The sequence below is a fragment of the Mustela lutreola genome, chromosome 7, assembly GCF_030435805.1.
Source record: "Mustela lutreola isolate mMusLut2 chromosome 7, mMusLut2.pri, whole genome shotgun sequence".
In the NCBI taxonomy this organism is placed as follows: Eukaryota; Metazoa; Chordata; class Mammalia; order Carnivora; family Mustelidae; genus Mustela; species Mustela lutreola.
In genome coordinates, this window is record NC_081296.1 from 121,810,513 (window position 1) to 121,824,964 (window position 14,452).

A 14,452-nucleotide genomic window follows, 5' to 3' on the forward strand; every position below is an offset into this window, starting at 1 on the left:
ATGGCGGGTCTGGAAGAAGGCTATTTTAGGCAGGAACATTTTAAAAATGTTTAAAGGTGTGCAAATGTTGCTAAGAGAAAGCAGTTGCTTAGGAGGGGGTGGGGGATGGCAGTAGACTGGATAGGGGCAGGTAGGAACTTTCTGGGGTGATGGAAATATTCTGTATCTTGTTTGGTGGTGGTTACTCTGTGTACATAATTAACAAAGTACACTTGGCCAGATAAATACTTAAGGTCTGTGCATTTATCCTGTAATAATTACACCTCAATTTTTTACTTGGGCAAATTAATACAGTATATCTATAAACCGATCTGGCTCTTAGGCGACCCATTTGCAAACTTCTGTTCTAATCCAACTCCTTTTTCTTACACAGGAGGAATCAGAGCTCCTGGGGGGCGTGGCGTTGGGTGGTTTTTCTCAAGGGCACAGAGGTGGCTCCTTCGCCCGGGAAGGGTGACTGCAGTGTGGTCTAGCAGGCTGCCTCTTACTGCGCAAACTCACTCCCCTGCTTTTGGCGCGGTGCCAGCGGGCCGCGGGGTAACACAGCCCTTCCGTCCAGGGTCCCCAGAGGTTGGACAGACGTCTACCTAGGCGTGGAGGCCAGCGGGTCACCCAGAGCCCAGGCGGAGAGGAGCGGAAGTGGGTGGAGCGCCGGACCCCGCAACACCGCCAGGCGCGCAGATAAATCACGGACGCAAACTGCACTGACGTTCGGCGCTGGCACCGAGTGCCAAGTGCCGACGCGGACAGCCAAGTTCTGGGAAGAGGAATCTGATCCCGGCGAGGCGGCAGCGGTGCCGACTGAAACCCACTCTAGTGGGGGGCGGGAAGGGCGGGGAGCCTGCTCTCCCTGCGGGCGCTTCGGGCACTTACGGAATTCTTACCTGGCCCGCGCCCAGCCCGAGGAGGCACTGGCATCTCCGCTTCACAGGTGAGAGAAGCAAGGCTGAGGACTCAGCTGGGGTTCCAAACCTGTCTAACACCAAACCCTTGCCCCTTGCTCTCCTCTACCTAGCTCGAGTAGGTGTCTGCAGGAGTGAACCAAGCACATTACAAAGCACACGACTTCCCAACTTCGGTGAGGCCCTGCCCGCACGCCGGAGGGTACAGGAGGTGGCGGTGCGGGGTAGAGCGGGGCGCGAGGGGTGGGGGTGGGGAAACGCAGAGACCGCATCCCGGGCCGAGCGACCCGCCGGGACCTTCCCGGCGCGCGGAGCCCGGCCCTCTAGCCGGCGCCCTCACTGATTGGCGCTTGCGGTCGGCCTCCAGCTAGCTCACCTGCCCCTCCCAGCCAATCGGGGCCACCAGAATTGGGACTGTCGCGGGGAGCTGGAGGGAGATGCTGCCGGCTGGAGGCTGAGCCGCCCTCCCAGCCGAGTTCCCACCGGGCCCGCCCCAGCCGCGAGTCCAAGGCGCAGGCTGCGCGCCCCGCGACCCTTCGGCGCCGCGCTTCACGCCCCTCGCGCTTTCGGGCAGCGGGTCCTGGCCCGGGCGGCTCGGAGCCTCTGCGGACTGGAACGCGCCCCGACGGCGCCCGAAGCCGCGCGCCGACGCCGCCTCCCCGCAGCCCTCCGTCGCGCGCCCGCCCTCGCCGGAAGCCCCCAGTCTGTGCCGGCCCCGGGCAGCCCCGCGGAGGCAGGATGTTCACGTCCAAGTCCAACTCGGTGTCGCCCTCGCCGTCCCTGGAGCAGACTGACTCGGACGCGCTGGACATCAGCACCAAAGTGCAGCTCTACGGTGTACTGTGGAAGCGGCCTTTCGGGAGGCCGTCGGCCAAGTGGTCCCGGCGGTGAGTGCGCCTCCTGCGCCGGGTGAGAACCGCCTGGGGAGGGAGCCCGGGGCCTAAGAACCTTGTACCATTCTCGCTATTACCGTCGGCCTCTGACTTCCTTGGTGACCTTGGCCTCGCCCTATTTCACTCCTGCCTTGGCTGTTCCTGGAAGATGTGGATCTCCGCTGGGACCCGGGCCATCCCTGTCGGAGTGCTGGCCCACCCAGGGTGGTACCACTGGCCCGGGGACCGGGCGGGGTGGGGGTGAGATTCCTCTATGGAATGCATCTAAGTCTGAGTGGGGAGGTAGGGCATGGTCCGAAGAGGTCATGGCCATGATAAGTGCCCATCTAGGTCAGGTTAGGTCAGACTCTGCCTGGGAGGGAAAGATATCCAGCCAAAGATATCCTCCTGGGATCCCCACGGACAATTCCATCATCTTCACAAGCCCCCCTCTCCCCCACTTGACCCTGTGCTAGCTCCACCGTGGGCTTCTGACTCAGCCAAGAGAGAGAGGAAGGGTGAGGAAAGGTCTGTGCCTGCGCTTGGTGGCAGTCATGTGGCAACCCCTCCAACTCTCCCTTGAACTGATTTTTAGAAATCTGAACCTTAGGGAAAAGAGTCTCCAGTGCTCTGGCACAGAAGCTGAAGAGGAGGAACTGAGCTGAGACAGAGATGCGTGGAGACTGAGGGGCCAGGGGAGAGGATGGATCGGTCCTGTCCCAGGGATCGATCTATAGGAAGGGGTGTTAAAGAGGGTCAGAGCAGCCCCAGCCCAGCTTCCCTGTCCACAACTCAGAGGGGACTCCCCAGATGCCAGGCAGTAGCCACTTTCCACTTACAAAGGGGCCCAGAAGGTACTGGAGGAAGGGGCTTCTTACAGGAGGAAGGTATTGGAGGGATGGCTCATAGCCCTGAACTTGAGGGAAGCTCCCCACGCTGGCTGCAGGAACAATGGGCCATCTTCTGGACAGCTTCCACCCTCAAGCCAATCTCAGTTCTGAGATTTGCTATTAGAATGGTCGCTAGAGCTCAGACCCTGATCCAGCCTCTCCCTGGAGGTGCGACCCTGCACGGAAAGGAGGAGTGTGTCCAGATGCTCTTTCCCATCCCCCTGTGAGTCTGTCCTGGAGCAGGGCCTCAGATATCCCAGAACCACAGATCACAGAGATGTTGCAGCGGTTGGTTCTGATGTTCTGTTTTGATGAATAATTTAATATTTCTATAAGACCCGTAGAACAAAAGGATCCATGGAAGATGCTTCATGATTTACGGAGCGGGTTTCACCTACCTTTGTTGGTTCTGCCAGGTTTCTCTCTGGGATTGAGTGGGAGATAGGTTTCTCGAATTCCTCCAAAATTAAACTTCTCTCTCATCCCCTAAATGGAGGCCCGGGGCAACGCGGAGGGCATCTTCTGGGGGGCTTCCAAGGTTGGGCTAAGAAGCAGTTCCTGGTCTTTGTTTTATTTTATTTTATTTTAAAAGATTTTATTTATTTATTTGACAGACAGAGATCACAAGTAGGCAGAGAGGCAGGCGGGGGGGGGGGGGGAAGCAGGCTTCCCGCCGAGCAGAGAGACCCATGCGGGACTCGATCCCAGGACCCTGAGATCATGACCCGAGCCGAAGGCAGCAGCCCAAACCACTGAGCCACCCAGGCGCCCCAGTTCCTGGTCTTTAGCAGGGCACCCTGGTGGGGAAAGGGAGTGGGAAGGTTGCTTGTAAATTCAAGTACCATCATCGCAGTGACCCCCATGCCCCTCTCTTCTGCCTTAATTGCTCCCAGCAGCTACTGGTCCCACCCCATCGGGTCTGGCTCCTGCCCTGAGTCTGGGTCTCATCCTCCAAGACCTTTCTTGCCAGCCACTTACACCTGATCACATCTTTAGTAAATACTAGGGGCCTGTGAACCCCAGGGTCTATCTCCTAGCCCCCCTCACTTACAGTGGTGGGGACCCGGGCCCTGTACCCACAGTTGTTTTCAGGATTGGGAGGTGCCAGGGGCAAATGATCCCAGCTCAAAGCCCATTGAGGGCACCAAGGGAGGCCTGGGAGGCTTTAGCTCCCCCACCCATACTCTCCATCAGCAGCCCCCACAGCCGCTCCAAAAACCATCCAGTCTCATTGAGAACAGCGTGTGCTCTGCAAATACAGCTTCAGCTCAAGTCCTCCAGCCTCCTTCTGAGGGGGTTGTCACCTCTGTTCCCTTCTTTTATAGGAATTCTAGAGCTGCCACTTAACAGAGTCCCCCTCCCCTGGGGTTCAGGGAACAACTAACAGCCCACCTGCCAGTTGGGGGTGGGGGAGGCCTGATGCTAAGCTTAGCCCCCTCTTGCTTCCTGGCAGGGCCCCCTGGGCCCCAGTTCCTCATTTGTGAAATAGAGTCTGGACTTCAGCTAATTAGTGGCCACAGGAAGGCTTGGGGAGGGGGCAGCCTAGGCCCGCCCCTGCAGAGCCTTGCCATTAAGGCGATCGATGCCCTGGCTGGGGCAGCTAAGGGGAGGGGGCCTGGAAAGGCTCCCGCCGCATCAATAACGGGCAGGATGGAACCAGCGGTGGCCAGCTGGGTTCTATAAAGCCTCTTCCGCTCAGTAGCTCGGGACCCATCTCAGGGCCTTTGCCTCCCAACCATACCCCACCCGAGCAGCCCTGCCCTTCCTGGGGTGGGAAGATTCCCTCAAGCTAAAGGATCCGCTTTCTCCCCAGGGGCTACCAAAGGGGAAAGGAATCAAAACCTTACTTAGAAGAGAGAAGAGAACCTGGGAGAAGTGACTAGAGGGTAAGGTTGATGACTCAGTGCTCCCTCGTCTGTGAGCAATGGAAATGCAGAGGCTGTTGGCAAAGACCAGGAGGAAAGGTGCCGAGAGTGTCTTAGCCTCAGCCAGTGTCAGTTGCTGCAGGTCTGGACCCACAGGCCTGCCAGCCCTCCCAGGGTTCAATCCTCTCCCCAGCCTCTAGTCCCTGTCCCAAACCCTTCTGAACAAATGCCAAGGCCTGAGCCCCTGATGAGGAGGGCCCAGTCAATTCCTGCAGCAGGGCCTTCTATACAGCCCCGGGTTCCTCCTTCCCCCATATAAGGTGGCCATTAGGGCAAGCTAGGAGTCAGTGTCCATTAAGTGCCAGGGGAACGTAGGGAACTTAGTGGACACTTAGGAGAACCCTTCTGAACAAATGCCAGGGGAACCGTGAGACGGTGGCCCCACTTCCCAGATCTCAGGGCATAACCTGCCCGGGTGTGGAAAGATCATCTGTGGTCACCGTACCAAAAAAATCTCGGGGAGACTCTATTCCCACAGGGATTTGGGTCTGGGAGTTTCATCAGTGGCCCTGAGTGCTGTTTCCTAGCGATGACATCACCACGCGGAGCCGGCTCCCAGGCTGAAGGGAAGACCTAGCATGTCAGCAGCACACGCCAGGCTCAGGCTCTCGTGGCAGTGCGACTTGGTCTCGCTTTCTGGCTGACACAGAACTCCGCACAGCTGGCTGCCTGAGGTGTCCCATGGGCACAGCTGTAGCGTTATTGCTCGTCTTCTGTGCCTGCGCACTCCTCTTCTTATCATCGACTTGGGTCCTTCAAGCTTCATCTAGTGCCACAGTGTGGTGGAAGGTGGCCAGGGGGCAGGTAAGGATCTCTCCAGATCCTTCGGTCTGTTACCCCTGCCCCTTTTGGAGGTGGTGGCTTCCAGGTTCCCCTGAGCCCTTAGGTTAGGGAGGTGGGTGCCATCTCACAGCCAAACAATGCAATACCAGCTGTTCATTCCGGCTTCACTCACACGTGATGATTCACGGGAACTTCTTTTTTTAATTTTTTTTTATAAACATATAATATATTATTAGCCCCAGGGGTACAGGTCTGTGAATCGCCATACTTCACAGCACTCACCATAGCACATACCCTCCCCAATGTCCATAACCCCACCACCCTCTCCTGACCCCCCTTCCCCCAGCAGCCCTCAGTTTGTTTTGTGAGATTAAGAGTCTCCTTTGGTTTGTCTCCCTCCTGATCCCATCTTGTTTCATTTATTCTTCTCCTTCCCCCCAAGCCCCCCACATTGCATCTCCACGTCCTCATATCAGGGAGATCATATGATATTTGTCTTTCTCCGATTGACTTATTTCACTAAGCATAATACCCTCTAGTTCCATCCACATTGTTGCAAAAGGCAAGATTTCATTTTTTGATGGCTGCATAGTTTTCCAATGTGTGTGTTTGTGTGTGTATACACCACATCTTCTTGATCCATTCATCTGTTGATGGACATCTAGGTTCTTTCCATAGTTTGGCTATTGTGGACATTGCTGCTATAAACATTCGGGTGCACGTGCCCCTTCGGATCACTACGTTTGTATCTTTGGTGTAAATGCCCAGTAGTGCAATTGCTGGGTCATAGGGTAGCTCTATTTTCAACTTTTGAGGAACCTCCACGCTGTTTTCCAGAGTGGCTGCACCAGATTGCATCCCCACCAACAGTGTAGGAGGGTTCCTCACGGGGACTTCTGAAGGGAATCGGTTACCAGTGCAAACAAGCCCCGCTTCCCTCGGCCCCCAAGCCCAGGAGCTGGGCCTCGTGGCTGCTGACAGTCTGTTTGAAAATGGGCCTCCCCGGAATAGGGGTCAGAGCTCAAGCAGGGCCCACGCAGGCAGTTCAGGACTTGGAAATATGAAAGCGACTTCCTTTGAGAGCAGCTCTGGCTGTGCCGGAAAGCAAACCTAGGCTTAGAGGCGGGCGCTCGGAGTTCGGGTCTGGGCCTGCGGGAGACCAGCTGCTGAGCCAGGCCAGGGGCCCTGCCCCATCTCACCTCACGGGGTGCTGCAGTGGAGGTGGGTCACGCTGTGGTTTTTCAGATGTGTTCTGTGGAGGACTCTAGAGATCCCTTGACCGTACCTAACCACAACGGGGTGGGGCTCCCAGCCTCTGCCCACTTCACCCAGTGCCTCTGCATTCCGATCGGTATTACATAGTAACCTTGTCTTTACTGTATTGTTTGAAGAATCGCGCTACCATTTGTGAAAACTCCCTTGGATTTGATGATGTCTGCATAAACTCCTACTTGTCATTCCTGGTGCCCTTCACAGCGAGGTTTCCTGCTGTCCTGCTGTCCACACAAGTGGCATAGGCCAGGACAAGCGTCCCCGGAGCCCACCAGGTCACTCGGCATGAATAGAAAGGGACATATGCTGGGGGCTGTGTCTTTTCTTACCTTCCTTCTGCCACTGCTGAAAAAGGACACTTCTGACGAGCTATCCTTCCCCTGCTCTAGGATTTACCTGGCCCCAAACACCACACACCTGTTCTCAGTGCCCGAGAGTCTCAGGGATAAGGGAGAGGGTGTGCCGGTCTATTCTGGAAGTTTGTGCCCAGGGAAGAAGGGGCAGCCAGGCAGCCAAGACATCCGCCTTCCGGTGAAACGTAACCCGTGTGTAGCTCACCTGTCTACTGGGCTCTCGCTGCCCTCTTGAGAGTGAGTTAACTGACCCGAGGTCTGATCCCACATCCTGAGGAAACCTACACCTGCCCCAGGGCTTCTGGCAATCCTCAGGGAGCTCCAAACGCTTATTTCCTAAGGGGTCTTCTGCAGCGGGTCCTCCCTGCAGCAGCTCAGCTCATCCCTCCGTCTCCCCACCCCCCTTCCCCACCCCCGCAGGGACAGACCCGCCTTTCACACAAGGTATTTGCGAAGAGGTTTGGCAATGAAAAACGATGGAAGAGGCATTTAAATCACAGAAGTGTGAACCCTGTCTCATTGAATGCTGGCTCCCTGTTTTCCGGAGCCTTCCAGACACCCGGTCTTGCCACCCCCAGAGATGGGATTGTTCACCACTGTCTCTTGACACTGTAGGACCCAGCCGCTCACATCTGCCCTGGGGCCTCTGTCCTCTGCACTCTCCCACCAACCCTCCTCCCCACAGCCCTCCAGGATCTCCCCTGGCTCCAACTTGCTCTCGCTCTCGCTCTGTGCTCCAAGGCCCTTTCGGGCCCTGACTCCCAAACTTGACTTTTGCCTTTTCAAAGAGTAAGGAGCTCAGCAGAGTGGATCCCTTTCTTAAACAGGACCTGCCCAACTTTGAAGATACCCGTGGGTCTAAGTGTACTGCCTGTCCTCTCACTTCCGACTGGATTGACCATGAGGCCATTGTTGGCCATGAGGCTCTAGCTGAGCCCTCGTTGCGTTCAGAGCACTGAGGAGGGGAGTAAAAGGTGGAGACAAAGCTTAGGAAATACCTCCCAGAGTCCCTTGTTCGTACTGGATGGCACTGGTGTCCACCCTGTCACCTAAGCCGGCAGCTGCCCTCATCAGCAAGAAGCAGCCCCACCCTGCTCTGGTCCCTGCTTCTCTCTTTGACCTTCACTCACCCCCTACTGTCCCTCCCCCATACCCCAGCCTACCCCTTTTCTATTCATCTGCCAGTAATACCAGACATGTTTTATTAACCTTGAACACATGGTTCTTTACATGTGCTGTCCCTTCTGTCTGGAATGCATTTCTCCCTTTGCCTTCCTCCCAGAGTCCTGACATACTCCTATTCAGCCTTCAAAACCCTGATCAGTTGTCACCTCCTCTCAGAGAATTCCCTTGGCTGGACACCTAAACCATCACTTCTCCCCAGTCTATACTCTTCTTGTACCTCATACAAACTGGTAATGTCAGCGTGTATCTGTGTGCTTTACAGTGTCCCGTGGTGTGCTGGTGCTTGGCCATGTTGCAGTGCCCTGCCGGTGCCTTACAATCATCCCAGCTCCCTCACTTACCAGCTGTGTGACCTAGGGCATATGACTTAACTCCTCTGCGCTCCTTACCTTGCCTCACTCATGTGAGGAACGAATGAGTTAACACACATAATGATGTTACCAGAACAGCGCCTGGTGCAAAGGAGAAGCTCGATAAGCATTAGCTGTTTTTTTAAAGGATTGATTTCTACCCGGTCTCTCCTGTATTCGACTCTAAGCTCCTCAAGGGCAGGGAGTCAGAAAGCCTCAGAGGCCCACTGAGGACTTGGCTCTACCCAGTGATTCATTAATGCCTCCTGACCTGAGCTGACCGGGAGCTTGCCATCTGTCCGCCGAGATGAGTTCTAGGAAAACAGCCACTGCAGGCAGGAGGGATTGGGAGGGTCAGGCTGAGCCATGAGGACCGGCCATCCCAGAGCACAACAGTCCAGAATATCAGCTGCGTCAGCAGACCGAGCCGACTTCCCAGTCTGCCCCTCCCTTGCTGCTTGATCTCCCTGTGCCTCCACTGAGTCACCAGCATCCAGAAGCACAAATACCTCCATCTCTTAGAGTCGCTGTGAGAGATAGAAAAAGATATTGCCAGTGAAATACTTGCCAAAGTGAGCGTCCTGGCACCTTGCAAATGCTCATTTAGCTGGACATGCAAATACCATCCTTTAGGGCCTGAGAGAGGAGGCCGTGGCCTTGACCAGACCCTTCCCCTCACTCACACGCTCTGGGCTGCACCCCAGGTGGAGTGGGGCGGGGCTCACTAGCGGGGCTGCCAGGGAGAGGCCTGGGACTGCCGACACTCCGGTCAGGCCTGAAGTTGTTCCTGGATGGAAGGGTGGGCCTTGGACAGGAGGGAGCTGAGATGCAGGGAGAAGCCCGGTGCTTGGAGGACAGGGGCTGGCCAGCTGGGCTGGAGGGGCTGAGGGCTGCTGCCAGTAGGAGCCAGTGGGCTGGCAGGGGAGATGGGAACAGAGGCAGGGGCAGCCTGCCGCAGACTCTAAAATATAAATAATAATAAATAATATTATAATCATATTTATTATAACCATAATAATAACAACAGCGGTAATAAAACTAAGCATTTATTTAATATTTACCATGTGTCACAATACACTACGTCTTTATATGAACAAGCTCATTTACTTATCCCCCAAACCCTAAGAGATGTAGCTGCTATGATTGTCCTCAGTCACACTTGGACCTGAGGCCTGGAGAGACCAGGTGACCTGCCCTGGCTGCACAGCTGGTACTTGACGAGCTCTGACCCGGGACTCCCCAGCCTCAGCACCTCTCGCCTCCGGCTGGTGGTTTCCTGCCCGGTGCTGCCATGAGCAGAAGCAGCTCCGCACGAGGGGAAGTAGGAGCAGGGACTGTGGTCTGCAGGCTCTTGTCCCAGCCCTATCTCTGCCCAAGCTGGGTGACTTTGCCCACGTTATTTCTGCCGTGGGCCTCAGTTTCCTCATCTGTCAAATGGGAACAAAAGTCCCGTCTTCCAGGATTGTGACCTCGATCAAACACTCAGGCACACTCAGAACACTAAGCAGGGGAGCCAGCACACGAGAACAGCTAAATAATGGGGGTTGTCTCGGCCCTGGCATCGTCCGCCAACTGCACAGGGCACAGAAGGAGATGCCTCTGGCTCACAGTCAGAATGAGAGCGTCGGGGAGCAAGGGGAATTTGAAGAAAGGGACGGGAAGAAGACGTCCTTCTGTGCCGGGCCACTCCGGTTCCTGCTGAGAGGAAGCTGGGCGTCATCAGTGGGAGCAAGGGCTGTCACTGAGACAGGTTTCTGAATGAAGGTGGCTCCTGGAACCTGGCAGTGTACTGGCCGAACGCACCCTTTGTTGGGCGGTACTCACCCCTGCCCGCTGCGGAGTCGCTCTCCTCCAGGTTCATGCTGGCCCCCCTCCCTTGACCTTCACGCCCACCCAAACCAAGCTGAGCAGAGCTGACGCGAGGCTGGCCTTGGTGTGCATAGTGTGTGGACCCTTCATGGGCGCCGTTATCGGGTCTTGCTACAGCCATGCTGTGAGCCTCACGGTTCCTTCCAGAGCCCCACTTGCTTCTCAGGGCCTTTGCACCTGGGGCTTCTCTGCCAGGAGCATCTTCTCAAATGTCACCTTCATGATCAGGCGCTCCCTGAGCACCGTGTTTAATATCGAAACCCCCACCCACCACTCACCCCGTTACTTATCCCACTTTATTTCCCCCCTGAGCATTTGTTGGTATCTGGTACGTGGACTTTCTCTCTTGCTTACTTAACCGTTGGCCTGCCCATGCACACATACTCAACTGTAAGCTCTATGTGTCTCTCTTGCCCACAGTTCGCTCCCTAGCACCGAGTACAGTGCCTGGCACACAACGGGAGCTCAGCAATGAGTCTTTACAGCAGCCCCAAGAGACAAATATTTGCACCCCTCATGTTATAGAGAAGCTTTGAAAGGGAGGCTGAGCAAAGCTGAGAGCTCGCCTGAGATCGTGGCTTGAGGGATGGGGACTGTTTGACGCCAGAGCCCCTGTTGTCTCCCTGCCCATTGTGGCCAGTGACCATCCACCTGTTGTCCCTTCTCCCCAGCTACGTCCCTGGAACAGCGCTGTACCCTCGGTGGGGAGGGAACTCCGGAAGTGTCAGGAAGGAAAGAACCTATTTGTCTTTGTTAGGCTCCCGTAACAAAACACCAGAGATGGGGCAAATAGCCACTTAAACTGTTCCAGCTCTTCTGGGGTAGGTGTTATCATCCCCATTCCACAGGTAAATAAACTGATGCTCAGAGAAGTGAGCTAACTCGCCCAGGGTCCCCCAGCTGGGACATGCCAGGTCTGTCTGGTGCCAAAGCCTGTGTTCTTAACTACCCTATGAAGTTTCTCGGAAACCAGCAGGGGGCCTCTCCCTTGGCCTGTGGATCAGAGAGGGCATGCCCCTGCCCCTCAGGAGCCCAGCATCCCCTCAGGACAAGAGGAACACCTTAGTGCATATGGGCGCTAAGGGTCCAGCGCACGGCCCAGTCAGCAAGGCCAGAGGAGCCGGGATGGCACTGTGGGCTGGGCAGGTTCCCAAGGAAGGGGGCAGCCAGATGAAAAGCAATAGGCAGGGCGTTCCGGGGAGGATGCACAATCTCCTTCGCAGGACTGTACAAAATGTAGTGAGGTGAGGGCTGGTGAGGTCAAGGTCAGTGTTGGCTTGAACAGAGAGGCTGAGGGCAGAAGTGGCGGGAAACCCACCGGGGTCAGGTGCTGGAGGGCCCAGACTGTCCCTGCATCTGGGCAGAAGGTGGTATTGGTGTCCTTTCTCCATCAGAGGTCGAGAGGCGTGGGGGAGGAGGGCACTGACAGGATGTCCACAGCTCCGTTCGGTGTTTGGCTGGGCCAAGAGGGTCGGTGTAAATAAAGAACTAGGATTGGCGATGGGCTCATACCACAGGACAAAGCTGAGCTTCTTTTTCCTGGGAGAGGCGAGGTGGCAGCTGTGGGTGCCCCGGGGACCCTCTCCCTGCAGCTGCAGCCTCAGGAAAGGTCACGGGGCTGGTGGGCCTCCATACCCACATTCCATGCCATCGCCAGCGTCATGATTACTTGTCAGAAGACGCATCTTGGGATCTTACACAATCTGTTAGCAAGGAGGGAGGCCTCCCAAAGCTCTGTGTTTCCTACAACAGAGAGGCTGAGAGGCAGAAATGGTGGGAAAGCTTTCTCCTTTCCCTCCTCCCCCCTCTCTTGGGGTAGACCCTAAGCGACTAGAGCTATGGCTCAAGGGGTTGAAGATACCGGAGGGGAAGGACTACAGGTGCCCTCCTGTGCCAAGGATGCCAGTGTGGCAGGAGGGAGGTAGCCACACATGGAGGTCCGTTGTGGGCGTCTCACTTCTGCTTCCCACTGGGGCGAGGGCCAGGCCGTTCCGGCGGTGGGTGACTGACCAGCTGAGGCCTTGGCCCAGATGGGGAACGTGAGTTGGTGATGAGTCTGAGCTGGTGTCCCCAGGGTGGCAGGACCTCCGGGGCCTTCTTACTGTCCCAAGAAACCTCACGCCTTCCCTCCTGGTTGCCTCTTCTTCCCCACCACCCACTCTAGGTTTTTCATCATCAAAGAGAGCTTTCTTCTTTACTACTCTGAGAGCGAGAAAAAGAACTTTGAAAGCAATAAATACTTCAATATACATCCTAAGGTGAGACATTCTCCCCCCCCCCCCAGGGCCACAGGGGGGAAGGTCTCGTGGGGACAATGGGGGAGTGTATCCTGTAAGGGTAGAAGACCTTCTCTCTTCTTGCTCTGGTCTAGCAGAGAGTCTGGAGAACAAATCCTTCCTGGGGCACAAGACTCCCTGCCTCTCCTGGGCTGACCCCTGTGCCCTCCTGTGCCCCAGAGCCTGCCCCAGCCCTTCCTCTTCCTTTTGGGAGTCAGTCTGGCCCCCAGCCTGGGGTGCTGGGCAGGATTTGGCTTTGGCTGAGGGTTCCCAGAGGCCTTGAGTGACCTGGGCGGGGTGGGGGCTGCCTATTCTGGTTCTTTCCCAGGGCGTCATCCCCCTAGGAGGCTGCCTGGTGGAGGCCAGGGAGGAGCCCAGCATGCCCTATGCCATGAAAATCTCCCACCAGGACTTCCATGTGAGTAAACTCTCCCCTTAGCGTGGACTTAGCGGGGCAGACCAGCCTCTCCAAGGACCTCCAGACTCCCTAGGGGCAGCCTGTCCAGTGGCCTGGCCTGGGAGGGTGTCCATGTCCTAGGGATGTGTGATGGAGGAGCAGAGCTGGGCCATTGGGGCCTTGTGGGTGGTCTCTGACATCCCAGGAGTGGCCTCCCCTCAGGGACACCTGTGCCTCCTCTTCCTGGCAGGGCAACATCTTGCTGGCTGCTGAGTCCGAGTTTGAGCAGACCCAGTGGCTGGAGATGCTACAGGAGTCCGGGAAGGTGTAAGTGCTCATAGGCAGGGGGACAGGTCCCGAAAGGGAATGGTTATGGGCTGGGTCCACCCTGATCTCCTTGCCTCTCCACTGGGATCCTGGGTGGGCACTGAGACCCCAGGAAAGGACAGGGTAGGGAGAAAAATAGTTGGGCCTCCTTGGAAACAGAGCGGTGGATGCTGGTTAGGGTGGGAAGAAAGGCCAGGCCAGGTGTAGAGCATCTGAGGGGGATCTGCTAAGTGGGCTTTGAGCACAGTGAGTTTGGCCTGTCTGGAGTCATAGGTGGCAGACGTGGACAGCACTTGTCCTGAACTCCTGGGAGCAAATCCAGCATCGCTCGGGGGGTTTGGCTGCCTCCCGACGCCCATCTCACCTCCCCAGGCCCACAGTGAATCCTGGCACAGCCTGACACTGGTGCTTTGTAAATCAGAATCCAGATCATAGAAACCTCCAGCCTAGCACGATCTATTTATCCATAAACTCCTGTCCTGGCACCTGCCTGTTCACGCTGGATCATGCTTTCAGTTCAACAAATAACACCGAGCGGGCCCCACACCAGGCCCTGTGCCCCGGGGGTGGCGTGCAAGGATGTGGAAGGAGCCTGGGAAGCAATCTCTTCCCCGCTCTGCAAGTGCTGCTGGCCCTGTCCACGGTGGCCCACTTCGCAGCCTGGGCCAGCCTCCAGGGACGGTAACCGATCGATGCTGGTGGCATGCCCAGAACCACGGGTGCCGGAGTGAATGGGGCTGGGATTCTGGAGGAGACGGGATGGGCGAGCGCAAACTATGCCCAGTCTCCTTCTCTGCCAGCCTTCCGTTGTGACGATTTTGTGTTTCTTCTTCTCTTCTCTGTCCCATCTGCCCTCCCTCCCCAGGACTTGGAAGAATGCCCAGCTGGGAGAAGCCATGATCAAAAGCCTGGAGGCCCAGGGGCTGCAGTTGGCCAAGGAGAAGCAGGAGTATTTAGGTTGGCTAGAGGGATGGCCTGGAAGCTGAGGCTCCCTAGGTAGCAAGAACTTTGGGGCCAGGGATTAGAGCGTGGGCTTGGCAGTGGAGCTGGG

General features: G+C 56.5%; 1 protein-coding gene across 3 annotated transcripts in view; it reads left to right on the forward strand.

Moving 5' to 3' along the window:
* The first annotated feature begins 546 nt into the window (after window positions 1–546).
* PLEKHD1 (pleckstrin homology and coiled-coil domain containing D1) overlaps window positions 547–14,452 on the forward strand; it is a 28,183-nt gene continuing 14,277 nt past the window's right edge. The window contains exons 1-8 of one of the 3 annotated variants that reach the window (XM_059182437.1): window positions 553–931; window positions 1,016–1,078; window positions 1,270–1,789; window positions 4,478–4,550; window positions 12,566–12,659; window positions 13,006–13,095; window positions 13,325–13,401; window positions 14,267–14,358. In XM_059182437.1, coding sequence (XP_059038420.1) covers window positions 13,057–13,095; window positions 13,325–13,401; window positions 14,267–14,358 — 208 coding nt within the window. In that variant the 5' untranslated portion in view covers window positions 553–931; window positions 1,016–1,078; window positions 1,270–1,789; ... (1 more) ...; window positions 12,566–12,659; window positions 13,006–13,056. Of the gene's footprint in view, window positions 932–1,015; window positions 1,079–1,269; window positions 1,790–4,477; window positions 4,551–12,565; window positions 12,660–13,005; window positions 13,096–13,324; window positions 13,402–14,266; window positions 14,359–14,452 lie in introns of all 3 variants that reach the window. The other 2 variants (XM_059182438.1, XM_059182435.1) reach the window with 2 other exon arrangements.